This window comes from Panthera pardus, unplaced genomic scaffold (assembly GCF_024362965.1).
Source record: "Panthera pardus isolate Hobbes unplaced genomic scaffold, ASM2436296v1 HiC_scaffold_10, whole genome shotgun sequence".
NCBI lineage: Eukaryota > Metazoa > Chordata > Mammalia > Carnivora > Felidae > Panthera > Panthera pardus.
In genome coordinates this window covers 18,998,726-19,026,651 of record NW_026526655.1, presented here as the reverse complement: position 1 = coordinate 19,026,651, position 27,926 = coordinate 18,998,726, and the positions used below count along the sequence as shown (strand labels likewise).

At 51.9% G+C, this 27,926-nt stretch overlaps 3 protein-coding genes across 14 annotated transcripts; 1 reads left to right on the top strand and 2 right to left on the bottom strand.

The window, feature by feature from the left end:
* Nucleotides 1-482: 482 nt before the first annotated feature.
* Nucleotides 483-17,063, bottom strand: ZNF142 (zinc finger protein 142). 8 transcript variants are annotated; one of them, XM_053904805.1, is made up of 9 exons: nucleotides 16,420-17,063; nucleotides 14,546-14,858; nucleotides 11,213-11,812; nucleotides 10,203-10,397; nucleotides 8,468-9,292; nucleotides 6,631-6,808; nucleotides 2,970-5,886; nucleotides 2,319-2,424; nucleotides 483-1,388 (listed from the first exon to the last, which is right to left on the bottom strand). In XM_053904805.1, the coding sequence occupies exons 2-9, from the start codon at nucleotides 14,823-14,825 to the stop codon at nucleotides 919-921; spliced, it is 5,571 nt and encodes a 1,856-aa protein (XP_053760780.1). In that variant the 5' UTR covers nucleotides 14,826-14,858; nucleotides 16,420-17,063; the 3' UTR covers nucleotides 483-918. The 8 variants fall into 8 exon arrangements, with proteins under 8 accessions (XP_053760780.1, XP_019301494.2, XP_053760777.1 ...); XM_019445949.2 differs by having other exon boundaries at nucleotides 16,447-17,063; XM_053904802.1 differs by having other exon boundaries at nucleotides 14,546-16,571; nucleotides 16,838-17,063.
* A 48-nt stretch (nucleotides 17,064-17,111) lies between these two features.
* On the top strand, nucleotides 17,112-20,953 carry LOC109265064 (mitochondrial chaperone BCS1). 4 transcript variants are annotated; one of them, XM_019445970.2, is made up of 8 exons: nucleotides 17,112-17,211; nucleotides 18,427-18,794; nucleotides 18,899-19,038; nucleotides 19,241-19,435; nucleotides 19,698-19,761; nucleotides 20,000-20,169; nucleotides 20,384-20,501; nucleotides 20,648-20,953. In XM_019445970.2, exons 2-8 carry the CDS (start codon nucleotides 18,475-18,477, stop codon nucleotides 20,898-20,900), a joined length of 1,260 nt encoding a protein of 419 aa, XP_019301515.2. In that variant the 5' UTR covers nucleotides 17,112-17,211; nucleotides 18,427-18,474; the 3' UTR covers nucleotides 20,901-20,953. The 4 variants fall into 4 exon arrangements, with proteins under 4 accessions (XP_019301515.2, XP_019301518.2, XP_019301516.2 ...); XM_019445971.2 differs by having other exon boundaries at nucleotides 17,195-17,268; XM_019445972.2 differs by lacking the exon at nucleotides 17,112-17,211 and adding an exon at nucleotides 17,340-17,833.
* Nucleotides 20,954-21,409: 456 nt separating this feature from the next.
* Nucleotides 21,410-27,904, bottom strand: RNF25 (ring finger protein 25). 2 transcript variants are annotated; one of them, XM_019445968.2, is made up of 10 exons: nucleotides 27,756-27,904; nucleotides 25,428-25,502; nucleotides 25,082-25,184; nucleotides 24,922-24,989; nucleotides 24,760-24,829; nucleotides 23,539-23,610; nucleotides 23,312-23,449; nucleotides 22,865-22,957; nucleotides 22,241-22,375; nucleotides 21,410-22,048 (listed from the first exon to the last, which is right to left on the bottom strand). In XM_019445968.2, exons 1-10 carry the CDS (start codon nucleotides 27,794-27,796, stop codon nucleotides 21,470-21,472), a joined length of 1,374 nt encoding a protein of 457 aa, XP_019301513.1. In that variant the 5' UTR covers nucleotides 27,797-27,904; the 3' UTR covers nucleotides 21,410-21,469. The 2 variants fall into 2 exon arrangements, with proteins under 2 accessions (XP_019301513.1, XP_019301514.1); XM_019445969.2 differs by having other exon boundaries at nucleotides 22,865-22,954.
* Between the last annotated feature and the right edge of the window lie 22 nt (nucleotides 27,905-27,926).

The following is a 27,926-nucleotide window of genomic DNA, read 5'->3' as shown; positions in this document are numbered from 1 at the left end:
GTTTATAACTGGAATCATCCTGGTTTACATCTGTTGTCCCAGCATAATTACTAAAAGTACCCTTTCATTTTCCCAGTGTGTCCCAGTGTAGATGATTAATCATCCAGTCATTGTAAGGTCTGGATTAGAGATTCACACCAGCCCCCATTCCCCCAAGTCATCTGCATTTCACACTACCTTGTACTTTAACTCTAGTGTCGCTGCTGAGCCAGGCTGAGGACAGATGCTGAAATAAACCTGCTTCTAGGAACAGGCTTAGTGGGGGGCAGTCCTCCCTCTATAGGTAGACCAAGGGACTTGGCAAGAAGGAGCAAGGTAGAGGCCAAGACAGGTTCAAGGACAGAGAGAAAACAGACCTGGCCCATTTCAGAATCACACAGTGAAAATGGAAGGAGACAAAGGAGAGGCAGAGGTCTGAGAGGGAACAGGGCAGATCAAGAGGACAACCTGGAAATGGTAAGTCAGGGACGTGGACGAGTCTATAAGCTAGTAATCACTCTGTTTAACATGCTTTAGAGAGCATCAGGCACAACAGCACATGCAGGTAGATACAACTGTTTTGAGGGCATTGAAAGAAAACAGACTTGACAGCAAGAAGAAAGGGGATGACAGAATGGGTAAAACCAGCATCTTAGAGCCAGGGACTTTGGGGGAGGGATGGTGAAGAAAGCAGGAACTCATGGGTTAAAAACACAGTGTGCCGCAACAGGAAATCAATTTGTGGTCCATGTTGCTCTTTTATATATATGGCCATCAACTTCAAAGTATTAGAGCCTGAGTCCCAGGAGGCCTGCAGCCCCCTCCCCGGGCGCCTCGAAGCTAGGCCCTCCTCTGGCCCTGAGCTCCAGGCTCGCTCTGCCTCCAGTCAGTCTGCACTGCACGTCTTGGACCACACCCTCCAAGAGGTGAGGTAGGCTCTCAGCCCTCTGGTCCAGTTGGAGAAGCAGCAGGAGCAGGGGGGCTGGGGTCCTCCAACTGCACGTCATGCAGGTGCACTGTGGGGGTGGTGGGGTCTTTGCCCACTCCTTGGTTTGGGTCGGCCTGGTCGGGGTGGTGCCTGCGCACATGCTTAACCACCTGGAACTTCTGCTTGGCCTTGTAGCTGCAGAGGCGGCAGAAGAAGGGGTGGCGGTCGGTGTGGGTGAGGGCGTGATGGCGCAGGCCGGCAGCCCAGCGGAAAGCACGGTGGCACACATTGCACACATAGGGTTTGGCCTCGCTGTGCTTGCGGAGGTGGGTGCGCAGTAGGAAGCGGGTCTTGAAGGCCTTGCCACACTGCTCGCACATGAAGGCCCGGGCTTCCCGGTGTCGCGTCTCCTGGTGCACACGCAGCGCATCAGCCCGGTTGGTACAGTATTCACACTCGGGACACTGGTATGGCTTCAGTCCTGGGGGACAGGGCGAGGACAAGGAACAAATTACTGCTGAAGGGAGTCGAACAATGCTCAGTGCGCCGGAAGAGTCGCCGTGATCCCAGGACACAAAGAACACAAGCAGCATGGTGACTAACGACTGCATCTTTGGAATGTTCCAGTCTCCTCTGACATTTCTATGCCCTTCTCCCAAAACAGCCCCTTGTATACAGCGGGTGCTCAATGGATGCTGATAACTGATTCCCAAGTAGCCACCTGACAGCAACGAATATTCACTCAAATATGACAGCGTTTCCAAATGGGAGATTCTAACCCCCTTTTGATCATGGGGTCCTCATGCAACTTGGAAATCCATTTAAATACAACTCCTTGCCCAACCCAAACAGGAAAATAAAATGTTTAAGAAGGAAGAGCTAGAGGCAAAAGAAGTGTCATTCATAGATGCAGAGTGCCTTGAAATGCATCTGGTTACTTCCTTTACATGAGGGGATCATACACAGTAATCACAAGCACGGCATCATTAAGTCTTTCCTGAGAAGCCATAGTTCATGCACTCCGTACCCAGAAGAAAAAAAAGAAGTTAAAACAAGTGAACCCTTCACATTCTCTTTGTTACCCATGACAGCCCATCGTGTCTGCAGGAACCAAGGAGACCTCCTTCAGTCACATGTTTGAGTTCTCAATGGGAGGTGGGTAACCTAGGGCCATGAAGCTTTTACACAGTGCAGACGCATAGGCTCCCAGGTTCACCTCTCTTCCGATTCTGATAGGTCTTCAGTGGGCAGGGAAGCTATTCTGGCCATTCAGCCTCCCTCCCTCCTACCACCAATGTGAAAAACTGATGTGCGCCCTGAACCTGACTAAGGACACCCACAACCTCAAGGAGGCTGGGTGTGCCAGAGAATGGGGGAACCCCTTGGGCCTGTGGAAACCGCACAGACTCACCTGTGTGCTTGGTCATGTGGTACTTGAGCTGGTTGACCCACTTGCACTTGTAGCCACAGTCAGGGCACAGATACTTGCGTTCTTCCTTGTGGATCCGCATATGGTACTGGAGGAGGGAAGAGCAGAGTGTGCCCAGAAAATGCGTACCCTTGACACTCAAAGGATGTGCTCCCATCCCGGCCATACTTCTGTTACCAAGCAGGCTCCCCAGTCTGGCCATGTGGACACCAACCTAACCCACTGGGCCTACCTCTTGGTCTGCCCTATCTCAGCTCTGCCACTTGCTACCTGTGTCTTTGGGGGCTTAACCTCTACCTCACAGTTTATTAACCTGTGAGATAAACTGCAGAAGAAATAGCAAAAGCAACTCTATCTTGTGTTTTGGAAGGACTAAAATTAGTATCCAGCATACAATAAGTGCTCAATAAATGTTAGCCATTATCACGGAGATTACCACCCAACTATTACCTGCCTTCATCACATACCAAGCACGTGTGACGGAATTTTATCTCTGTAACAACTCTGTGAAGTATTCTCTTCCTTTTACACCTGAGGAATCTCAGGCTTGGAGAAGTTAGGGGGCTTCACGAAAGTCCCAGAGCTCATAGCTGCGAGTTGGGATCAGGGAAGTCCCCAGGGCCCCAACCTTACCTTGAGTCGAGAAGGGTCAGCACAGGCATAGGGACAGAGGTGACAGCGGTAGGGCTTTTCCCCGGTGTGGATGCGGCTGTGCCAGGTGATCTTCTGCCGGTTCTTGGTGCTGTAAGCACAGTCGGTGCACTTGTAGAGCCGGGTACCCCCGTGGCCTTTCACGTGGTGGTCCAGCACGAGCTGATGGCGGCACGTAAAGTCACAAAAGGGGCAGCGCAGCGGGGGCTGGCTGGCACCTGCACCGCCCTCCGAGGCCGCTGCCGCCTCATGCTGTTCCAAGTAGTGCTTCACCAGGCCCGCCCGCTCCCGGGCAGCGAAGTCACAAAGCTGGCAGCGGTGGCTGAAATGCTGCTGTCTCCGGTGCTCATCCAGTGCCGGCCGGCTGGGGAAGGCCTCCTGGCAGGCCCCGCACTCCAGCCGCGGATGCTGTTTCCGGGTGTGTCCTCGCAGGCTGGCGGGGCTGGGGCACAGCAACCCACAGCGGGAGCAGTGCAGGGGGCCCTCGGTGGCCTCCGCAGGAGAGCCGGGGGCGGGGGGCGCAGGTTCAGGATGTCGGCGCAGGGCATGCTGCTTGAGTGCCGTCTCGGAACTGAACTGGGCCTCACACCGGGGGCAGGCAAAGGCAGGAGTGCCCCGGTGGCAACTGTTGACGTGGCGAGTGATATCATGGCGGAGGTAGCCACTGTAGTCACAGAGGGGACAGAAGTGGGTGGGTGTTTTGTCATGTACCCTTAGCCGGTGCAAGCGCAGTTTTGAGTTGGTACCAAATGTCTGGGGACAGGAGCTGCAGGGGATGCGGCCAACACCTGTGTGTCGCGACTGGTGCGCCTCCAACCGGTACCGTCTGGTGGTGGAAAAGTCACAGAAGGGGCACTGGTGCGGCTTCACTCCCTCGTGCTTGAGCCGCCGGTGCTGCTGTAGGCACCGGCCCTGCTTGCAGGTGAAGCCACAGTCCCCGCACTGCAGAGGGGGCCGGGGCCCGCGGGCGGGAGCCGTGCTAGGGTGCCTCCGCTTCTGGTGTAGCCTCAGGGCGGCAGCGGCGGCAGTGGTGAACGTGCAGAGGCCGCAGTGCAGCTCGCCGGACCCCTCGAGGGGGCAGCCCCGGGTCTGGTGAGTCCTCAGAGCCCGCTCCTGCTGGCAGCTGAAGGGACACGTGGGGCAGGAGAAGCGCGCCCCCTTCTGCTTTGGCACCGCAGTCGTGTCCCCATTCCCAGGGCTGCGCTCTGTGCTGCCACTGTTTAGGGGAGCGGAGCCTCCATCGCTCAGGAGGGATGCAACGGGCTGGGTCTGGGCGGCCCCCCGCTTTCCTCCCCCGCCACGTCCCCCCCGGCAGCCTTCGGCCACGTGAGAGGTAATGGAGGAGAGCCGAGAACAGAGGAACGTGCAGGAGTTGCAGTGAAACTTGCCCTGCTCGAAGTGGAACTTCTCAGGCGTCTCTGCGGGTGAGGGGTTTCCTGCAGGAGGGACTGCAGGGACACACAGTGTGCCAGGAGGCTCCTCTACTTCCGGCTCCCTGGGAGGCACAGAGGGAGCATCTTTTGGGAGCACCAGCTCTACTTCTAATGGCGCAGGTGGGGGCTTCCCACCTTCCGCATCCCCTGAGTCCTGGGTGCCCGGGGGCGGAGGACGCAGAGGGACGGGTGAACTTGGTCTGGGTAAGCCCTTGTTCTTTCTGAGCAGAACAGGGCACTTCTTCAGCAGGTGGGTGCTGAGGCCACGCTGTTGCTTGAAGCTAGCCCCACACTCAGGGCACAGCAGGGGCTCTCGGCGGCCCTGGCACCCAGTCCTGGAGTGCACACTCAGGGCCTTCTCCCGGCGGGTGATAAAAGGGCAGTGCGGGCAGCGGAAGGCCCGCCCCTCTCCCTGTATCACAACCATCTGAACCCGCCCCTCCAGCACCAGAGCCTCTGCTTGCTCTTTGTCCTGTCTCCGCAGGGCCTTGAGTAAGGACTCTGACTCCGGGAACTGGGGGAGGGGAGCGGTCTCAGCAGGCAGAGCTGCCTTGAAGGTTCCCACCCAGCTGTCAGGGGGCTCCTCTGAGGAAGGGGGGTTTCTGGGGCTTTCAGGGGCTGGCTTTTCCAGAACGGGCTCTTCTTCAGCATCCAAACCAGACGTCCCAGCACCTTCAAAGGTAGACAGCTCTGTCAAAGTTGCACCTGGCCCTTCCAGTCTCAGGGGCCCCGAGGGGTCCAGGGGCCTGAACTCCGCAGGGGCGGGTTCAGTGATCTCCTCAAGGGGCGGCTCAGCCACGGGCTCCAGCTCTACCCCCAGGGCCTCGAGGTGCAGCGTGCAGCCACCTTCATCTGCCTCGGCCGGACTGGGGCTGCTACCCAGGTCGTCCCCCCGCGGAACCTCGCTGCCAGCCGGTCTCCCGGCGCGGTCCTCCTCACCGGGCTCCGGCGGGGCCCGGTCCACGTTGGGGTCCACCACAGTCCCGGGGTCACGGTCTGGCGCCTCAGGCTGGGCAGACAGCTGGCTCGAGGGCTCTGAGTCTGGCGGGGGTGTCGGGCACTGCCTGGCCCCCTCCGGCTCCTGGCTGGCAGAGCGGAGCTGCCACACCTGGTCCCCGGGCACGTAGCCGTGGGCCTTGCGCTTGTGGAAGAAGAGGGTGGTGTTGCTGAAGGTGCGGTAGTCGCAGAGGGCACAGCGGAACTCCCGGAGGCGGGTGTGCTTGCAGTTCTCGTGGCTCAGCAGGGCCTGCTTGTGGCGGCTCTGGTAGCTGCAGTAGCGGCAGGGATAGAGCGGGGCCGGCGCGCCCGGGTGGTGCTGGGAGGCCATGTGCTTCTGCAGCTCATACTTCCGCTTGCAAGCGAAAGCACACACCTCACACATCAGGGACTTGCCCTGGTGGCGCAGCTTGTGGCTGCTCAGCTGGTCAGCCCGGTGGCAGCGGTACGAGCACTGGTTGCACTGGTATCTGGCGAGGAGGACAGGGGTGGGGGTGGGGGGCAAAATCACAATTATCGATCTCCCTTGACAGGTAAACGAGCACTTACTGTGGACAAGGCTCTACACTCGGTACTGTACACGCATCATTTATTCTTTTTTTCCACTGCCCTGTGACGTAGGTATCTATTTGCAAGTGAGGTCACTAAAGCACGGAAATTAATAACTTGCCTAAGGTTAAAAAGGAAGTGAAGGGCAGGGACAGCCTAGCTTCAGGGCCTGTGTTCCAACCCCTCCTCTGTATCGCTTCCCAAAGGGAAGAGAGCATAAATCAGCAACCCGCCGTGGACTCCGAAGGAGCTGACAGGGCTACAGCCTCATGGGGCAGGTTTCTGTGCCTAGGTCCCATTCGCCCGTGGAGGCATGGAAGCTAGGAGAAACCCCCTGGCCATCTGTGCCACAGCTCAGCGGGAAACATGCCTGGGTTGGGGTCACAGGTGCAGCCTCCCTACTTTCCCAGGACCGGACTCAGAACCCAAGGGACACTTTCGTGTGTAGGCCTGCGCTCCCTCCCCTGAGCCCAGACAGCTCTCACCATGCACACTGGGCCACAGGCACAGAGGCCAGCTACAGGCAATGGAGCTGAGGCGAGAGGAGCAGAGAGGGACAATAGGAGGAGTCGCTCTGGGGCCAGGAGAGCAAGGTGAGTTCAAGAGGAGGCTAGCCTGGCATAAGGTCCTTGGGAACAGGGACGGAGGCATGCGTGTGCTCATACCTGAGGTCCCCTGCATGTTTCCGCATGTGCACACTGAGGTAGTGCTTCCACTTGGTGACATAGCCACACTCGGTGCACATATAATCCTTGGTGTTGGAGTGGGTCAGCATGTGCTTGGACAGGTAGCTCACGTCTCGGCACGTGAAGTCACACAGCTCACACTTGTGAGGTTTCTCGCCTTATGGGGGAGTGGGGGTGGGAGAGGGGAGAGGACACAGGTCAGACATGGACCGAGCGAGCACAGACCATCTTCCCCAGCAAGCTTGCCCTGATGCCAAGCAGAACGAAAGCTTCACGCGCGGCCCGCGGCGTGGCTCACAAGTCAGTGCTGCTCCCCAGCCCTCGCAGACGATTTCTCCACTCTGACACGGAGCAAGCCCCGGAGGAAAGTGAAGACCATGCTTTCCAAAACCAGCTTGGAAGTCTACCCTTGATTTGTTGTGGAGCTTGTTGGCACTGGCTCCACTTACCCTAGTTCCTTCCAGTTTTGTGGAAGAGGAGAAAAAAATCAGGCAATACAAGAAGTAGTTAAGAATTTGAACTCTGAAATCCGACACAGTAACAAAGACGTCAATAGCCAACATGTATAGAATGCTCATTATGTACCAGGTCCCCTCGTACTGACTCCTCCCAACAGCCCCCGGAGGAGGACTGCCCCATTTTACAGAAAAAGAAGCCAAGGCAGAGAGAAACCACAGAGCTATCAAGTGGTGGTTCAGATCCCAGCTTACTACCGTATGGCTTTGGAGAGGTCATTTAACCCCTCCAAGTCTCAGTTTCCTTGGCTCCAAAGAGGGAGCAACAAAAATACTGACTGCTCATGGTTGACAGAAGATTAAATGAGATGTCCCAAAGTCCTCAGCAGTGCCCAGCAAGGACTCAAGGAAGAGCTGTCTGTGTAGTTGGTCAAGACCAGGTCCTTCAGGACCCTTCCCTGTGATCCCTGCCTACCCGCTCAGCCCATTTCCCCGCGGACAAAAGCAAGCAACGTGGTGGTCTGGCTCTGGTTCTGATACTAGCTGTGTGATCCTGAAACAGGCCATTTAAGTGTTCAGTTTCTCTTTTTCACCTGTCTTCCTTACAAGATTGTTATTATGAGTTAAATGAAGTAATCTATCTAAAAGAACTCTAAACTATAAAGCACCGTAGAGATGAAGATTTTAGGAAAGGCCGCAGAAAAACGAGGCTTGGTGACCAAAGCATGCGTAGAAATGACCTGTTCCAAGGAAACAATGGCTTTACCCCAAGCTACCTAAAAGCTGGCCTCCCAAAAATCTTTGATGAGATTTTTTTAATATCTTGTCAACCCACTGATGCTTGCCTAGAGAGCACAAATGGGGTGATGCTGTAGGAGGAAGCCTGATGTGGCTGTGTCACTCAAAGCATCAGCAATGCTGGTAACCAATTTAGACTCTGAGTCGGCTGCCAAGGCTACAACATATGTAGATGGTTCAGTCCCCTCGCCCCATCTCTCATAGCACACCTCAAAACTCAAATTGCAAAGGAAGGTATCTCCCCCCCGTCTGGGTTTCTTCGCTCTAATAGGCTGGGTACTGACCCAGGCAAGCCTGACGAAGGGCAAGCAGAACTGGACGGGGCCTTAACGGTGAGACACAGCAGCACAGCAGTGAGAGCACAGTCTTTGGCTCAGTGGCTTAACCACCGTACTAGCTGAGTGACACTCGGCTTAAGGCTTGATTTGTATCTAGGAAGACTGGGTCCAACAAGACAATGCACGCAAGGCCCTTCCTGTGTCTTGTACACAGTAAAAGCTCACTTCTGCCGCCCCCTCCTCATCGCCACCCTTACGTTATGGGAAGCAGGGAAGCCAGCTCACCGGTGTGCAGCAGCATGTGGCGGATGAGCACCCTCTTGTGGGCGGTGGCAAAGCTGCACTCAGGGCACTGGTGGATCTTCTCGTGGGCGTGCATCTTGCCCACGTGGTCCTGGTAGGCCACCGGGTTGAAGGTGGCAAAGGGGCAGAAGGTGCAGCGCAGCTCTTCACTGCCGGGGTGGCCCTGCTTCTTGTGTTTGCGGAACAGGTGCTTGTTGGAGCAGGCAAAGTCGCAGTGTGGGCAGTGGAAGGCATAGTGGCTTTTGTGATGGGCCTCCATGGCTTCGGCCGTGGCGAAGAGCATGGGACAAGAGTGATGGCGGCACTCCACGGCCCGCACACCATGGGTCTCCTTCAGGTGCTTTATGAAGGCCTTGCGGTCAGGGGCCGTGTAGCCACAGCCTTCCTGAAAGCAGCGGAGGGGCAGCGGCTCTGCCGCCGCTGCCGCCGTGTGGCTCTTGAGGTGCTCTTTGAGGGCCTGGCTGAGGCGGAACTCCTCGCGGCACACGGGACAGGTGTAGGTGTCTGAGTAGAAGTTGGAGATGTCCTCGTGCATGCTGGCCATGTGGCGGTTGAGCGCGTTCCTCTCCACCGCACTGTAGTGGCACAGCGGGCAGCGGTGGGCTTTCTGGCCCAGCTCCCGCAGCAGATGGGTCTTGAGCTTGCTCTTGCTGGTGAAGAACTTCTGGCAGTTGGGGCACTGGAGGCTGGGGTCCGGGAAGTGGAGATGCAGGTGCTCCACCAGATGGGTCCGCTTCTTAAAGCAGCGCTTGCATTCTGGACACATGTGGGTCTTGAAGAGGGACTCGGTGCCAGAAGCCACATCCCCTGGGAGAGGGAAAGGCACAGAAGGTAGCTCAGCGGCTGGCCAGATAATGGGAGAACCACAATCTGCCCAGACACAAACATCGTGTGGCCTTTCCCGTTTCTCTCCAGGAAACCGAAACAGTAGCACTTCAAACACTGTGGTCTCAAAGAAGAGACGAGAAATTCAAGTATTGAAAGAAGCAATATCACAAGGATTTCTCAAGCCTTGTGGCAAACCTATTTGAAGTGCTTCACCCAGCCACCTACTGTTCCTAAGCCTTTGTCTAGAGCTGCTCGAGAGAACAATCCGGATGGACCATTCTTGTTCTTCCTTGTCCTCGTTCATGGAGGTAGGCAGTGGGATCAGCAGGGTTGGTTGGAAGGAAAAAAACCCCATGGAGTGTGGAGAAGGGAAGTGAAGAAGGTAAAGCACTCCCACTTCCTAACACTGGTTCACTGAGTTCTAGATCATAGAGAACTGGTCATAAATACAACCAGATCTTTTCTATTCCCTTGACAATAAATGTGCTCCCTGTGGGCTGGATGGGTTTCAAATGTTCTAGTGAGTTAGAAAACTGGGAAGTAGGGTTTCGGAAACAAAATCTCAGTGGGCCCAATGCCAGACATGTCAGGCTGCTGATCAATAACCTCTAGCATCTTTGTATGATGAACATCACCCTCTCCTTCCCTGCAAAAAAGCTTTCTGCCCAAGGAAAACCAGCCCAGGAGAGCAAACTCTATTTACCCCGGCTCTGTTTCTACAGTCTTTACTCATTTATCATTTTCCCACTAGACATGTCAAAGTGGAAGGGTAGGAACAAAGGGATATGAGTCAAAGCCCAGGAAACCAAACCCCAGAGCCTCAATGCCAGGCTCCCCTCAATCCATTCCGCCCCACCACCAGGAGGTTCAAGCCTAACCATGTCATTACCTTCTAACTGCTGAGCCCCCTGGGCTTTCTCTGGGGCTTTCTGGGAGTCCTTTAAGGTGCCACTCCCCTCTTCTTCCTCTACGTCCTCCTCGTCAGCTGACTCTCGCCTGGGCAAGGGCGTATCTGCTTGTTCTGAAGGCTCTCCCTCTCTACTGGGCAGTTTCGGAGCTGGAGACACATAACATTCGATGATGTCTATAGAAGCCAATGCCAGCAGTGAAGGCTTGGACTGCTCCTCTTACTGGCTGGCAGAATCACCCCCTCCCCATTTAGTGTAAGAGATCTCGGATTCTAAGTCTATACATTTATTATCACTCAAGACAAGGATAGGAAGACCAAGAGCTAAGCTGTCATTAATGCTCCAACCTAGAGTAAATCAAACCTCAGATAACACCATCCTCAGACCCCTGAAAGGTAAGAGCTTTGAGATCACTGCAGTGGGGGTAGGGGACTGAGAGGGACAGAATGGGTACAGAGCCCTTCCCTGGCTTGGGTTCCCAGGGCTAACGGCTGGTGGCTCAACGCAGGGTAACATAGTCTGTCCTCTTAACTGCTCTACTGAGAAGCCTAATCAGCAAGACAGGGTCACACCAATCCAGCCCTTCTATCCCTCAACAAAGGGAGATGCCTCAGGAAGGCAAAGATACAAGACTATTTCCCAGGAAAAAGGGGTCTTCTCTTTGGGAACAAAGCACCAACAGGTCTTAGCAAGCCTGAAATGGATCAAGAAAAGGATACTGGTTAAGTAACTTCAAGGCCACAGCACAGCTAAAGCCAAATATCACTCACTGTCATGGACAAAGACTTGCTCCTTGTCTTATATATTCTGACTGGTCCAGGGTTTCTAGATGCCTTCCACTGTCAGTCAGTAATACTGGCCTCCTGAGCCACTGCTCCACGATCCCTTGCATTCACATATGCATTCATGGCACTGGAATCAACGGCCTGTCCTGTAAGACTGACCGTGGCTGCATTCCAGGCAAGGCACTGCTGGGCCTTTGGCCTCATACCTGGCAGCAGCTCCTGGGATGGAAGACCCTGAAGGGCAGACAGTTCTCCCTGTGTCCCGGCCCCATGGCTCCGCTGATGCTGCCGGAAGAGTTTGACGTTGGAGCCCACGAAGCTGCAATGGTTGCAGTGGAAAGGGTAGTGGGCCTGCCGGTGCAGCTCCATGCCCTGCTGGCTCCCAAAGAGCAGGGGGCAGCCCCGGAAAGAACAGGGCACGGGAACCGTGGCGTGGGCCTGCCTCAGGTGGTGCTGCAGACCCTTGCGATCTTCAGCGGAGAACACACAGCCAGACTCTGGACAGGAGAAGATGTCGGGAGTGGCCCGGTGAATCTTGAAGTGGCTCTTCAGGGCCTGGGGTTGGGCAAACTCCTGTCTACACACAGGGCATGGCAGGGGGCTATCTGGTGGGCCCTGGCCCTGCAGAGGGCCAGAGAGAATGAGGTTGCCGGGGGTCAGCTCTACAGAGCATGGAAGGCTAGAGAGGCCCTGCATAGGCTGTATAAGGGTCTCAGTACACTGGTGCAGGGCCAGCAGAGTGGGCTCTGCGAAGCTCTGCTCACAGCGCTCACAGAAGTACACCTCCACCACCTTTACCAGGACACCTGCAGGCAGAGGACCGACAGAGAAAGGCACAGAATCAGATGGAATGAGACTCACAGGAGTTAGCTACTAGTAGAAAATGTAGGTGAATCTTTTAATATTAGTAGAGTGGAGATGGACCTTAAGTCTGGTTCTATCCCTGGACAGTAAGCTCCATAAGGTCAGGGACAGTCTATTTATTTGCACATACATTTGGATTCCCACTATCAAGTGCTCGCTTCGGCAGCACATATACTAAAGTTGGATTCCGAGTATCTGGCCCAATATTTGGCACAAAATAGGTATTTAATATTTGCTAAATAAATACAACAAGCATTAACCAATAAGGAAAGCATAGGAAAAGGCAATACATTTTGCCCAAATGAAAAATTACGAACTTCCAAGAGAAGTAAACGACAATCTGCGGATAACATGTACAGTATAAATGACAAAGTATTACTTTCACATTCTGTAAAGAGATTTTTCAAAGGCACAGTAATTTACAAAATGGAAAATATCTGTTTCCAAAAGACCCAAATCACGTTCACAGTAATCACTGCCATTTCTTAAGCAACGGGCAGGACCTTGACAAAGGTGTAGGAAACACTCACTTGGTGCTCCAGTTGCCCTACGAGAAGAGGGGCCTGGAGTTCTAAGGTTAAGGCCATGGTGCCTGTTAATGGTGGAACCAGGACTCAAGCCCAGGTCTGTGCCACGTCTACCCTGGGAATCCTTTTTTTTTTTTTTTTTATCATTTCTTTAAATAAAAGTTCAGTGTGACAACTCAAATAACATAGATGTATATAAAGAAAAAATAACCCCCCCACACTCTCACACAAAATTTGGTGTATATTCTTATTCTTTCAGGCCTTTTTCAGTCATTTCTCTGCAATTTGCTTCCCTCCCCGCCCCCGCCCCACCGCTTGCTATATATATCAGATACTTTTTTTTCTGAGTACCTTTAGCTCTACCTTGTATTTTTTTTTTTTGTCCAGTCCAGAGTACTTCCTGGCATGAACAAGTCAAAATGAAGTCTTGCCCTTACTGATGGACATTTGGGTTATTTGCAATCATTATAAATAAAGCTGCTCGGGACATCCTTTTACCCCTGTCTCCTTGTGCATGTGTGTGAGTTTTCTATAGGACAGAGGCCTAGAAATGGGAATGACTGGGTCAGTTTAAAGTTTGTTATATAGGGGTGCCTGGGTGGCTCAGTCGGTTAAGCATCTTTAAATAACATTTATTTAAAGTAAATACACATTAAAAAAAATTAAAGTTCATTATATAAAATGACCTTCAAAAGATTATGCTAATTTATACACTCTATAAGCTATAAGGCAGTTACCTGTTTTCCTACCAACACTAAGTATTATAAAAAACATTTAATTTTTGCCATAGTTGAGAAGCAATATGGGCATTTCATAAATGTTATTATTTTTTTTTAAGTTTTTTTTGTTTTTTTTTTTTTGGTTTTTTTTTTTTTGTTTTTTAGTAATTTCTACACCCGACGTGGGGCTCAAACTCATGACCCCGATATCAAGAGTCACATGCTCTGGGGCACCAGGTGGCTCAATCAGTTGAACGTCTGATTCTTGATTTAGGCTCAGGTCATGATCTCACTGTTTGTGGGTTCAAACCCCACATCAGTCTCTGCACAGAGCCTGCTTGGGATTCTTTCCCTCCCTCTCTGCCCTTCCCCCCATAGGATCGCTCTCTCCCTCTCAATAAATAAATACACTTAAAAAGAAAAAAAAAAGTCATCTGCTCTTCTGACTGAGCCAGCCAGGCACCCCTCATAATTATTTTTAACTGGAACTTATTTGTGTGTTAGTAAGATTATGCATCCTTATGGTTATTGACTATTTTTACTCTTCCTTATTGAAGTGCCTGTAGGTTTCTTTTTCCCTTTCTAAAAAAAACAAAACAAAACAAAAAAAAAACCCCAAAAAACACCGTTTCTTTTTCTTATTTCATAGCTCTTTGAATTTTAAAGATATTAACTCTTCCTCATGTATTGCAAATGTTTTTCCCAGGTTTGTTCTTTGCCTATTACTTGTTTCATTACACAGAAGGTTAGAAATACTCTACGATCAAATTAGCTAATCTTTCCCAGTAGTTGCTGTCACTATACTACACTGCCAAGGGAAGTTGTGACAGCCATAGCTGGAGGATGGCAGTTAACAGCAGGGAAGTTACCTAAAAATAAGAAGTTGTAGATATGGGAAGAATAGAGGGGAGAGTCTTTTTTCTAGAATAAATATAAACGTTCAACTCCCACTCTTGACAACATGCCTCGGATGAGTTAAGTATGTTATACACAAGAAACTAGGGCAAGGAAATACCAGATTACCTCTGGGAAGCCCTGCCAAGCCCAGGGTGGTGGAGGCGCTGGGCCTGTTGCCTAATCCCTGGCTGCAGTTCCCGAGTGGGAGGGTCAATATGGGGGAAAAACTCCCCGAGGGCTATAGGAGTAAGGATTGGGCAGAGGTGTCAGAAAGGTCTTCCCTTCTGGACTGCTGCCTAGCAGACTTGAAGCCCTCACAGGGATAGACTCTGCCAAGAGCTCAGTACCAGGTTGTGAACCACCCTGCCAGCCTTCAATCAACATTCACCAACTGCAAATCATATTACAACATCTCTAAGAATAAAAATGTTACCTTGTGTTCTCATCACATTTATATAGAAGGGTCAAAAATAGCACAGACAAAACCTCAGGGCTGACTGTCCCACTGGCCTGGTAGCAACTATGTTTGTACCTGGGGGCTCTCCAGGAGCACCTGGGGACAGGTTTCCAGCTACTGCTTCCACAATGATCTCCATGTTCCCTGTGTCCTCTTCAGTTGCTGTGGACTCTACCAGCAGGCAGCCTGGGTCAGCAGGCAAAGGTGTGGGATTACCAGCAGGACAGGGGCTCTGGACAGGCTCCAGGATTCCACGGTTAGACAGAGATGGGGGGATCAGCAATAGCTCAGGGCACAGTCCATCCATCTCCCCAGTGCTGTCGGTTGGCTGTGGGTCCAACACGGGGTCTGTCATCACCACTGACCGGTGTCCTGTGGTTTTTATGTGCTGATAAGCCAATCAGAAGAGAACCCAAACAAAATATAGTTAGAGATCTCACTCACTTTCTTCCCAGCTGATGTGGGTGCACGGCCCAGTGCCTGCCCACTTAGGCATTTCCTTGCATGGCAGCATGCCACACCTAGTTAACCTAGAAGTTTTTACAACAATGTTCAGAACGAGAAGTATACAAATGTTAATAGGGATCAATATTAGAAGAGAGCCAACAAGTTTTGGCCAATATACTAAAGACTGAAGGTTAAGTTTCTTGGATCTAAGTAACCCTGGTGAAATCATAAAGCAATCTGGGTCCCAGTTTTCTTATCTGCAACAAAACTTGGGCCAAGGGATCTCAGATGTCCCTTCCCCGCTTAACATGTTATGATCTCACTACTCCTCTGTATGGGTATAAGGCCCTTCCTTCATGACCTGGCCCCTGCTGACCTCTCCAGACTCATCTACCACCTCTCCCCTCAACAGATCTCTGATCCAGTCATACCAATGAGTTGCCATTCTCCAGGCTCAACAACTTCTCTTTTGCTCCCATACCCTCACACATGCTTCTCTCTCTCTCTCTCTCTCTGGGCTTGATGGGCCATTTCCCCTTCTCCATCTCTCGTCTGGCTAACCAACTCTTCACTGTCCTTAAGAATCTGCACAAATGTCACTTCTGCTGTGAAGACTTCCTGACACTGTTTATGTAAGTTACTCTCTCTGGGGTCCTCAGGGCCTTGTACCTTGTACCTAACTCTATCAGAAACTGTCACACTGCACTGTTGTTTAGCTATCAGTCTCCCTCCCTAGACTTAGAGCTTTCTGAGTGCAACTGACTGACTTATCACTTCACTGAACACAAACCACAACAATCTATGCAAGTAAGACAAATGAGATTCTAGTGGAGAACCGCAGACATGGAGATGCATCAGAGGGAAGCTAGGTCTGCTACAAAGATAAACCAGTGGTTCCTTACATATGAAGGAACACACCTGGAGAAATTTCAAACTCATTGACTATGGCCTCATATTGAAAACACTAGAACACAACTGAGAAATGAATACCAACTAAATTGCATATCCTGTTACACATGGCTAAAATTAGCGTAAGGTGAAGAATAAGTAATGTATGACAGTAATTACTCCATGAAATTGAGTCATGGAGGTCAAGTAAGGGCCTTAGGGATAGGAAATCAGGTTGCAGGTGTGAATCCTGCAACTCAAAACCTCAGATAGGGGGATTCGGAAGGTAGCTGGGAAGTGCATTTCCACGGTCAGAGGATTCTCTGGAAACCACAGCCTCCGCTCACAGAATTTTATCGCTGCTCTGCGGGGAGCCAAGGAGGACACAGTGCCTTCTAGATCAAGAACCTGAAAACCTGAACCTTCAGCGGCTGGAAAGCGGGTGAGGTGGGAGAGAGGCGGGCACAAGAGGAGAAATGAGCACATCTTTGGGGCAGAGGCAGTGAGCAAGAAAAGGGACAAATTAATGCAGAGAGAAGGGCTGGGGAAAGAATGTGACCCGGCGTGGGGACAAAGGCACCCGGGTTTCCATGTTTCTTTGGGCTCTGACTCACCGCGTGGCCTCTGACAGATACAGTCACCTCGCTTCCCAGGGCCTCAGCTTTCCTATCTGTAAAGTGGAGGTGATGACAGCGTCCACATCGTTGGGCGGGAGCGGCAATCACAAGAGCCAGCAAATGGGAAAGCCGTTTTGTGACCTGCAAAGCTTGGGATGGAGCATCGTCATGATTATGGTCCTGAGGAGAGGCAGCGGGCAACCGGGTGGGATCCAAAGCAGTGACGCGGCTGAGGCACCGGGACGGCTGCTGTGATGCGCCGGGGCCCCGACCGTCGGCGTGCTTCTTTCAGCACCTCCTCCAGGGGATTCCCACCGCCCAGGCCCACCCTCATCCTGGGGTTCGAGAAACTTTTGCCTCCGGCCCGCTCCACAAACACTCCCTACTAGTTTCCGCCCTGCAGCCACTAACTCACCTCCCGGGCCAAGGCCGGCAGGAGCTGTGTCTCTCTATGGTCCACCAGCTGCTGGAGCGGCCTCCCGGGACTCCTTTTGTGCGACCGCCTCCGGCCCAGCCGCCTCTAGGACTTCGGGCCGATGGAGGCCGCTCTCTCTTCCTCTCGTCGGCTGGCGGTGTACTCTATGGTTTTCTCCGGCGTTTTCCCTTTGCCCCTTTTCCCAGCCGTGCAGCCCAAGGAGTACCATCGAGAGTTGTGGGGCAGAGTGGCACGGCCCGCTAGGTGGGTGTGGCGGGAAGTAGGTGAAGGAACGCCGGGGCGGGGCCGAGCGGCGCGTCCCTGGAGTGCCGGGGGCTGAAACCATCGAGAGGGAGGGCCAGAGAGTCATGGCGGTAAGGGGGCGGAGTGAGGGGTTACTCTGAGCCACGCTGCTGGAGGCGCGAGCTGGGGTGTGGAAAGGGTTCGGGAAGGGGCTCCTGGGCGTCAGACAAGGGCCGGGAGGGGGAAGGGCTTTGTCTGTGGCCTTCCACGCATAAGTATTTTGGCATTCTGGATTCTACTCTGAGCCTCAGCCGTGGTCTCGGCTGTCAGTTCACCGTCCCGCGTGCCTCGCGCACAGCAAAGTGGCAGGGGTCGGGAAGGTGTGCTAGAAACGATGTGACTTCCAATCCCTCGGGACCTTACAATCTAAAATTAGACTGGGTCACGTTTTATTGGGGGAGAATTCGGGGAAAATGTCCGTGGAGGAAGCAGCAAATGGACAGGTGTTAAATTGGGGGAGAAGGAAGAGTCAATTAGAATGGGCATTCCGAGTAGAGAAGACCTGCCTGAGCAGAATTATACAACAGAGATTATTAGGCGCTAAGCAATGAAAGATAGGTAGGCCCTGTGTTGTGAAGGGTTTTGAGTGCCAGGCAGAGGAGTTTTTACCTAATTCAGAGATGTGTTCAGAACAAGCCATTGGATTGAAGCAGACTGTATGAAGAAAGATCTGGATCCCTGTGTAGCAATTTGGTACGCCAAAGCCAGAGGTGGAGGCCCATTAAGATGACGTTTTAAGAACTAAAATTAATTTTAAAGAGACAGTTTAGTCGTGAGGTAATAAAGGCTAACTAAACAGGACATTAGGAACTGAGCGTGTAAAGGAGAGGATATTTGAAGGGTATTACTCATGGTGGTAAGGCATGGGGTTACTGACAGGTCGGTGGAAGAGAGTAGCTTCATCCTCTGTTAACTCTGGGCAGTGGGCCCCTTTCTATCTCAGCTAGTCCCAGGGACCACAAAAATTCTGCCCGTTATCCTGATGAGAAGATGGTTACATTGTTCTCTCATGTTTAAGGAATCTTTAGACCTCGTCCTCTGGCAGGAAATTGAACTATGAACAGGATAATGAAGGGCAAAATGGGAAGAGGGGCCTGAAGTCTCAGCCCTTGCATTCCAGCAGGACCTCCATCCCACAAAGGGAGGATATGGAAACACACAGTAGAACTGACCTGTCCTTCCTGCACCTGGCCTCTGTGGGAAGAAGGGATGAGGGTGACGAGGAATTGCAGAGTCCTTTCTAAACTAATCTGCTTTGTCCCATCTCCACTGCTCTCCACCCCCAGGTTTGAAAATGCGTCAGAGCCTGTAAGGTTCAGTGTTTCCCTCTCAAGATGCCCCTTTCAGACTTTATTCTGGCCCTGAAGGACAATCCCTACTTTGGGGCTGGATTTGGGCTTGTGGGTGTGGGCACAGCCCTGGCCCTGGCCCGGAAGGGTGCCCAGCTGGGCTTGGTGGCATTCCGGCGCCATTACATGATCACACTGGAAGTCCCTGCTCGAGACCGAAGCTATGCCTGGTTGCTTAGCTGGCTCACCCGCCACAGTACCCGTACTCAGCATCTCAGTGTTGAGACTTCATACCTTCAGCATGAGAGTGGGCGCATCTCCACTAAGTTTGAATTTGTCCCCAGCCCTGGAAACCACTTTATCTGGTAAGGTTGGGAGCCAGGGAGGGCTCTAAGAGTAGAAAAGGAGAATGAGGGGAGCTGGATTTGACCCCCCATTCATTCACCTCATTGTGACCATTTTTATTCAGGTACCAAGGGAAATGGATCCGAGTGGAACGAAGCCGAGAGATGCAGATGATAGACCTGCAGACAGGGACTCCTTGGGAATCTGTCACCTTCACGGCTCTGGGCACTGACCGAAAGGTTTTCTTCAACATCCTGGAGGAAGGTGTGGGATAGCACGGGCTGCCTTTATGGCGAGGGGGGTGGGGGGGCAAGTTGCAAGAATAGGGGCATATGACGTCAGAGGAAGAGAAGCTTGGAGAGGAGGATCTTAGCCCATGGGACCAGAGGGAAGCTGTTTTGGCACAGGTCTGCCTAATAGCATGGCAAAGACGAATTACTGGCTTCGTCTTATTTCCCCCTCTTAGCTCGAGAGCTAGCCTTGCAGCAGGAGGAAGGGAAGACGGTGATGTACACAGCCATGGGCTCCGAATGGCGCCCTTTTGGCTATCCACGCCGACGGCGGCCACTGAGTTCTGTGGTTCTAGAACAGGGTCTGGCTAACCGAATCGTCCGAGACATCCGGGAATTCATCGATAACCCCAAGTGGTACACTGACAGAGGTGAGAAGCCGCTGGGGTCTTGGCCAGGCTGTTTTTGATGTGGTGCTATAGTAAGGGAAAACAGGCTGGTCTCTGTGGTCATATGGGGTGACTATGAAGCTCTAGCTTAATTCCCAGAGATGAAAGTTGGCCCCTAGGGTTAATTTCTTCCAGTACTGAGGTCATCAGGCCACTAGGGGGCAGGGTTGGTAATGAATGTGGACATTTGAAGTAGAGTACTTGAATTCATTTTAGGTCCTGATCATCTTGGCTGTATTCCTAGGCATTCCCTACAGACGTGGCTACCTGCTTTATGGGCCCCCTGGTTGCGGAAAAAGCAGTTTTATGTGAGTAGGGTCACATTTTCTCTTAATCCTTAAACTGGAGAAAAACTGAGCTGTGGGGTTGGAAAGGGAATTAAATGTGGAGACGCGGGAATATGATACACGTGGGACATGAGATGCCTTAAGATGGGGTGATAGAAGGGTTAGGTCTCTGAGACCCCACCCGTTATGGGGAGGACAAGTATTTGGGCCCAAGGACTGATTCCAGGTTGCCTGCCTGCTGTCATCCTGTCCTCCATAGCACAGCCCTGGCCGGGGAACTGGAGCACAGCATCTGCCTGCTGAGTCTCACGGACTCCAGCCTCTCCGATGACCGGCTCAACCACCTGCTGAGCGTGGCCCCGCAGCAGAGCCTGGTGCTCCTGGAAGATGTGGATGCAGCCTTTCTTAGCCGGGACCTAGCTGCGGAGAGTAAGTGAGGGGAGCTGAGGAAATGGGGAGCATTTCTAAGGGACGGTAAATGAGGTACAGGAGTGAGGAGCAGTGGAAGAAAGTGGAAATCCAGAGGGCTGATGGAGGACGCCTGAGTTGGCAACGAGTTCACAAGAGTCACTGATAAGTAGGGGAACGTGGTGGGGAGTAGAAGGTTTGAGTAGGGTTATGATCATCCTCTGCCTTCCTCTAGACCCAGTCAAGTACCAAGGTCTAGGTCGTCTCACCTTCAGTGGACTACTCAATGCCTTGGATGGTGTGGCTTCCACTGAGGCACGCATTGTGTTCATGACCACCAACCATGTTGACAGGTAAGAAGGGATAAGGCAATCTGAGACTGTGAGGCAGGACTCCCTGCCCCCTCGGTGCCTTGGGAGATCAGGAGGTTCGGAGAAACCATCATTTTAGGGGGTAGCAGTGGTACTTGTGCCTGTGATCCTGCTTTTGCTGCTCTTAGGCTGGACCCTGCACTGATCCGCCCTGGACGAGTAGACATGAAGGAGTACGTGGGCTACTGCTCACACTGGCAGCTGACTCAGATGTTCCAGAGGTTCTATCCAGGGCAAGCACCTTCCCTGGCCGAGGCGTTTGCAGAACGCGTCCTTCAAGTTACAACTCAGATCAGTCCTGCCCAGGTCCAGGGCTACTTCATGCTGTATAAAAATGACCCTGCAGGGGCAGTTCATAATGCCGAGTCTCTGAGGACGTGACAGGCTGGCCATGCTCAGCTCTTCTCTAGCTCAATAAACACCTGCCACACCGCTCTGGTCTCTGACCCCCTTCCTACCTCCCTGTATTGGTACTTGAATAAAAAGCAAGGACCTTCAGGCATCCAGCATACACAAGTGTTGGGGCATAAGCTAGAGCAAAGCAGAAAGAAAAGATACTATGGCAATCAGGGAAGTAGAGTCTTCCATTTAAAAGGCATTCAATTAAAAAGAATGCATATGCATAAAAATGTGTGTGTGTGTGTGTGTGTGTACGTAGTATATATATGTTATGTTCCCATATATTCTGCTTAAATGCTGGCTGGCCTCTACTAGTTTTCCTGAAGCTCACACTAGCGGAGACGTCAGACCTGCCTTTACTCAGACCCTGATCTCTTGGGAAAACAGACTTTAGAGCAAAGTTAGGGCTATTCTGTCACACTCCAGTCTTGCCAGGAAGTCAGAAAAAGCCATACTGCACAAGCTAGGCGCTACTAAACAAAGAAGCCAAACAAGGCCAGATCTCTTTATTGCCCCCTGCCGCCCCAAATCCCTGTCCCCCCACAGTACTGCTAGGAACCATCCTCAGACTCCAGGCTCAGGGGCTCCCTTCGAGTACCAGGACGATAGGCTCCCCGACCCCGAGGCAGGCGGGGGTAGGAAGAGCCCGGAGTCCGACCCTTGGAGCGCTCCCAGCGAGCACAGTCCCGAGTCCTGCGGGGTGGGGGACCCTGCCAAGTGCCAGGCCCCTTCTCTTGGGGAGGACCTTCAACCCCTTGGCTACAGGGTTCTGGCTTTAGGTCCATGGGCTCCTTGAGGGGCCCCTCGGGAGGTGGCAGTTCCTGGGTGTCATTGGTACCTTTGTGGGCATTGCACTCCCCTCCCTTTAGGTGCCTCCGTTCAGGCTGTCTCCAGGGGCCTCGACCGGCCCGGGGAGGATCTAGCATAGTTTTCGGGGTCTCGCCCAACCTTTGCTGATTTGGCCCAGCCCCTGGAATCTTCTCACACGTGTGCTGGGAGGCCACAGGCAGAGGAGCTGATAGGTTGGGTTGGGCAGTTGATGAGGTGGACAGTTCTGTGTCAAGGGCACTGGGTGGGTGGGATCCTCTGGAGGCATCTACAGCTGACTCTGGTTCCAAAGGGGCAGGAGGCTAGAAAGAAGTGAGCAGATACAGTGAGGGAGATGCAGTTCCCCAAAGCAGGGAACTGCAGGCCCCTTGCTCACTACTGGAGCTGACCACCATCAGGGTAGAAGAGAGCTCACCCTCAGGGCCACTGTGGCAGACGCGTGCTGGTGGGAAGGTAGGTGGCATTAAGTGAGGAATGAGAAAGCCTTTCCTCACCTGCTGGAGGCTGATGAAGTACCGATTACGCTCAGCCTCAAGGTCGATGATACCCCCCCGCTCCTGCTGCCTTTGGTAGAGCCGCTTGCGCTCTTCTTGCTGGCGCAAGCTCTCTGCGTTAGGCTGGTACAGCTCCTAGATGGAAGCGAGCAGAATGACAAGGAGGAAAAAATAAACAGTAGAAGGCAGACTTGAACCCCTGCTCTTTCAGGATTGCCTTAGGAAATCTGCACAAGGTTCCTTTTTTCTCTGAGAGATAGAGGGGATGCGAGCTAGAGAGAGGCAGAGAGGATCCCAAGCAGGCTCCACACTCAATGCAGTGCCCTGATTAAGGGCTCAATCCCATGACCCTGGGACCATGACCTGAGCTGAAATCAGGAGCCAGGTGCTCAACCGGCTGAGCCTGTTGCCGAGCCTGTTGCACCCCCTGTAGAAGGTTCTTGGGCTTGTCGCTCAGATGGGGCTCCCAAAGTCTTAGCCTAGTGGGGGCTACGGCTCTGCAGAGAGGTCCCAGGCTGGTCAAGCCCAATTCCCAAGATCCCATTCGAAGCAGACAAGATGCCATCCCTCCCTCCTTGGAGAATGCCATTATTTCTGGCTCAGATAAGAAGGGGGTTCCCTTACCATGGGCTGTTGAGGTTCAGGGGCTGCTTTCAGTGAGGCAAGATCATACACGAGGGGCTCCCTGCACACCGGACACTGCACACCGACTGCCTTCTAAAAACAGAGGAGCAATCAGAGCCCTGCTTCACAGCCCATGGTGCTCGCCAGCTGCCTAACCCAGTCAGCCAGCCTAATCCACACGGGGCTGGGACCAAGGGCAGAGGTACACCGTTCAGTAGAGAAGGATAGGACAGGAGTCGTCTCCCCAGATGGAGATGTGGGAACTCTCTGAAACTATAGCAGTACATTGATATGTTTAAAAGAATGCCCTTTTTTTCTGGACAGAGGTGAGCTTTCATTAATCTCAAAGGTATCTGTGACCCTAAAAAGGTGAAGAGCCCCTGGAGTGGAGAGACAGAAAGGGTGTGACGTGGGGGGTCAGGTGGGAGCAGGGGCTGGGGAGCTGACCTGCTTGGTTGCGGTATGCTGTCGTTCCTGCTCTTGTCCTTGTGCCTGGAGCTCATGCTCCATGTGCTGGATATACCGAGCAAGGCAGTGGCAGTGGAAGTAGTGGTAACAGGGGGTTTTGGTAAAGGCCTCCTTCTCCTGAAGGCAGGACAGACATCCAGCATGACATCAGAGCTCTCATGAGCCCTCCACTGCCCGTCCCAAGCAGACCCCAGAGAGAAACCCACCTGGAAACCGTACAGGCAGATGACACACTGGCCATGGGGGATGTTGTTATCTGTGAGAATTTCCTTCCCTTTCTGAAAGGAGAGAAGACACTGTTCAAACAGGGAGGCAGGGGCAAGAACTGTGAACAAAGCCCGTCTATTATTCCCAGGAGTGACTGGAGGGACTGTCTCCTACCAAGTCAATGTTACTTTGTGTTCATGCGTTTCTGTCTTGGTGAGGAAGGGAGGATTCACCAAGGGAGGAATCAATCCTCCGTGGCCCCGCCCATCCCCCAGAATCTACCCAGCTGCAAAATCCAATTTCATTATTTTTCCACTCATTAAATCACTTTTAATATGTCTCGGGGATGAAAGTAATACACCTTCAGAGAACAAAATGTTCAATTAAAACGTATCTTCTGGGAGGTGTTCCTAGGTTAAACCCCTCTGAGTATCACTCCCACCCAAAAGTCTGTTCTGGAGTCAGCCTTCGGAAAGAAAGTCAAAGCATGGACAACCCAAACAGACAGAGAACTCAGGCATCAAGTTAGGCAATGAACTAACACATCTGCACTGCTGTCTGAATAGCTAATACTCTGGAATTCTGCAAAGTTCAAAGTGGCATTGTGGAGGCCGGGCTCAGGAGCGCTACAATGGTCTAAGCCCACTCTCTGACTCTGGGCCGCCCACCTTCATTCTCTTCTAAACATTTTTTCTCAAAACTCGAAGTTAAGGAAAACAAGACTGTACTTATTGTGTGTTTTTAATCTCAAGCAACAGAAATTATCTGTGTATGTGAACGTGTAGCTCTATGTGTTCCCTGTGTGTTGTTAATTTCATCGGGGTAGAAACTCTGAACCATGATTTACTCAGTCAGTTCCAAGGGTAGGTGAGCCTTCAAATGTTCATTTGTGGCTAGATCCTCTAAGCAAGGCCCCTATCTCTTGCTACTTTCAGCCACCAATGCCAAGCGAATGCACTGAAATGGAATAAAAAAATCCAAGTTAAAGAGAAAAAGTAATTTTCAAGATACTGGCATAGGCAACTTGGGGAAGCTACAGAACTGTCGTTTTTTTGGGGGGGGGTATTCTCAGAAACAGAAGAAAACCTTATTTTTCTGGATTTAGGCCTTACCTAAACAAGGACTAAATTAATGACCCCAGACATATTTAAGATTCTAGGCCCGTTACCTCCCTTGAGAGAAACTGCTCTAGCAGTTTCCCAAGCCAGCACACCTCTTACCTCGATGAGTTCATAGAGCATAGCAGTACCCAGCCCAGCATTGGCCACATGGCTCAGTGCCTGCGAAATCCTAAAAAGGGCAAAGCAAACATTAGGCCTGCCCCTTCCCCTCACCAGACTGAGCTGTATCTCCTTTTCCCTCCTCTGAACTGTCCAACTTACTTGTGGATCTGTTCATCTGAGAGTCCTCGGGGGTTACGGATAGAGATCTGTGGCACCTCATTGGGGTACTAGTGGGAGAGAATAACAAGTTACTGCTAAAGCACTCCACCTCAGGGTCTCTCCCCTTCCTCTCTTTGCTACCATAAAGTAGGGGCCTCACCTGTGCTGGGACCTGAAGCACCAGAGTGAAGCAGACATACTGTGAATCCTGATCTTCTGCCGTGGCAGGGTGCAGGGTAATGTAGATTTCCCATGGTGAAGATCTGCAAATGGATAAAGTGGGGACCTGGGATGTGACTAGGCAGGAGTTTGAGGACTGGGGAAAATGGAGGTGAGACAGTAAAGTGGGTGGAGGAAGTGAGCACTGGGCTCTTTCTTTTGGAGATTAAAGGAATAGTCTTTGTCTCCAGGAGAGCAACATTTTCTCTGGATCAAGGCTCACGGATTCTCCACGGAATCCTCTCACTACTAAGGGGACTCCTGCCCACCTCTAGTTGAATACGTACCTTCCATTTCCTTTAACCACCTGTAGTTCATCCAGATAGATAGACTCTAACACCTCGACTTCAGAGGGAAGTACCCTAGAGAGACAGGGGGAGATTGACTCACCATTACAGCTCTCCCCGTTAAAGCCTGCTAAAGCCAATGAAGGCTGGCTTTGTAGAAAACTGGCACTCTACCTGAGTGCATTCTCTTGCTAACCTCCATAAAAATGGGGGAAATATATTTTAAGCTGTCAAGTGGCCAGAAAGGAAGCATGGAAGTTATCCTGTCAACAGTTGAGGAAATGGATTCCCAGGAAGGTGAAATAACTAGCTCAAATATCAAAGTTTAACAGAGGCAGAACTAGAACCAGAGCCAGGTTCCCTGACCTCCTTTTTAAGTTCCATCGCACTGTTGATTGGCCATCTATCTGACCCAGAAATATCACATCCATTGATTACCAATACCGCTCCTGGATTTCCCTACACCACTGTTCACATGGGTCCCAGTGTCTACACATACTGCCAGTATCAGTCACCCTAAGCCTATTCAAAAAGAGATACCAAGAAAAAGAGATAAAGGCCATGATACAAAAGAGCCACCAACTTTGGAGTAACAGGTACCAGTCACTTACCAGTTACATGATCTGAGTAATTATCTCTGTAAGCTTGAGTCAACCTACCGTATATAATACCACCTACTCTCTAGGGTTAGAGAATAAAAGGTTATTTATGTAAAGTATGTAATAATATTTTGGCCACAGTAGCTAGTCTATGTCCTCTTTTCTCCTATTGGTATATAACTTTCTCCCTTAAAAGGAAAGAAGGAAGGATGTAGTTAATATTCAATGTATTCATGACCCTTGTTGTTTGGCTGATCTAGATCAACCTGTTTAGGTCAGGATCTGGTGGTCAAATGTAAATGAGAGGACATACATATTTAATCCTAGAAACAGCAGTTGAAATGCCATTGAAGATGAGTGGCTGGGTTGAGTCCGTAGCTCTACCCAGGCAATGCATGTAAAAATGCATTCTTGGTTTCCTTTCTATAGTTATTGTTCCCTCTTCATCAAGAGCAGGTCTGCCCTAGCATGACCTATATATTACTGGCTCTCAAACTTTCTTTTTAAGTCTTAGAGGCCTCAAAATACAAAATAGGTAACAGTGGAGTACTTTGGTTGACATGAGTGTGGGAGTCTCAGAGCATCACAAGCCAGCTGTGCAACCACTGCTACCCTTTCCATGGCTCAAAGTGTCTCCTCCAAATCTTAAAGTTCTCCTGAAGAGGGTTGAAAAACCATGAGCCTAGATGGTCTCAATAAAGGCCAACACAGGCTGGGCTCCCTGAACCAATGAAACACTGACGTGTAACCTCCATTAAGAGGCCCTTCGATAATACTTCACCCCACCATAGCTGTGACTTGCCCTGGATGTGAGGGATGGGATGGGATGGTGGTAAGGTGGTGGCCAAAAAAAGGGCAGGGAGATTATAAGAGTGCTAGTCCTAAAAACATAAGATTTGGAGTCAGATAACTTGGATTCCTAGTCATAACTATGTACCTTTTTAGCAAATCGATTTGCCTCTTCAGGCCTCATCTAGTCCCACTAGATGCCCCATCTAGTGCCCACACCTCAGTTATTAATGAAAAGAATCCTCTCAACTATTCTATGAGGTAGATGCCACACCCACTTTTTTTACATCTGAGGACACTGACTCACAGAAGCTAGGTGGCCTGGTTAGCATCACCCAGCTAATAAAATGTGGAGTGAACCCACATTTATCTTATTTCCAAATCCCAGAGTCCTTCCAGGTTTTGGTCTCTTGTTGAGAACGTTTGAGAGAGAGAAGGACTAGGAGAGCATTTTGTGAGGTGTAAAGCTTTATTCAGACAATAGTCCTCATTAGTGCTGGCGGGGAGGGAGAAGGTCGAGGAAAGCCTCGGCGGAACTAGGCTGATCCAAGGGGAAAGAGGGACGTGAGCTGGAGGACATCATTCTGGGAAGTAAAAAGCGGCGGGGTGTGTGTGTGTGTGTGTGTGTGTGTGTGCTGATAAACAGGCATCCTCCGGGACCCTGGGCAAATCCACTTCAGGGGAGAAGAGGGGATCGAGCCAGACAAGGCGCAGCCCGAGCTGGCCTGGGCGGCGCAGATCCTGTCTCCTCTCCATCAGATCAGCGCCCCTCCACCCTCCCGCTCCCCAGTGCAGAAGCTCTCTGAGACATGTCAGCGTCTCTGCCATCCCTTATCCCTCTCTCCGCCCCACGCGCCCGCCATACGGACCGTCCGCGGCCACTGCCAGTCCCCCGGACCGGATCCAGGCAGCCAGCCAAAGCCCATGCCCCAAAAGTTACCAGTCCTCCTCCCCGGCAGCTGCCGACGCAGACGCCGCCATGTCTTCTCCGGCCCACAGCCGGAACCGGAAATACTCTCGGGGAAGTCGGAGGCGGCAAGTTAAGGGAGGGAACGAGGGAGGGTGGCTGCGGGCCGTTTCTAGGCAACCATAGACTCCAGGTCCTTAGTGG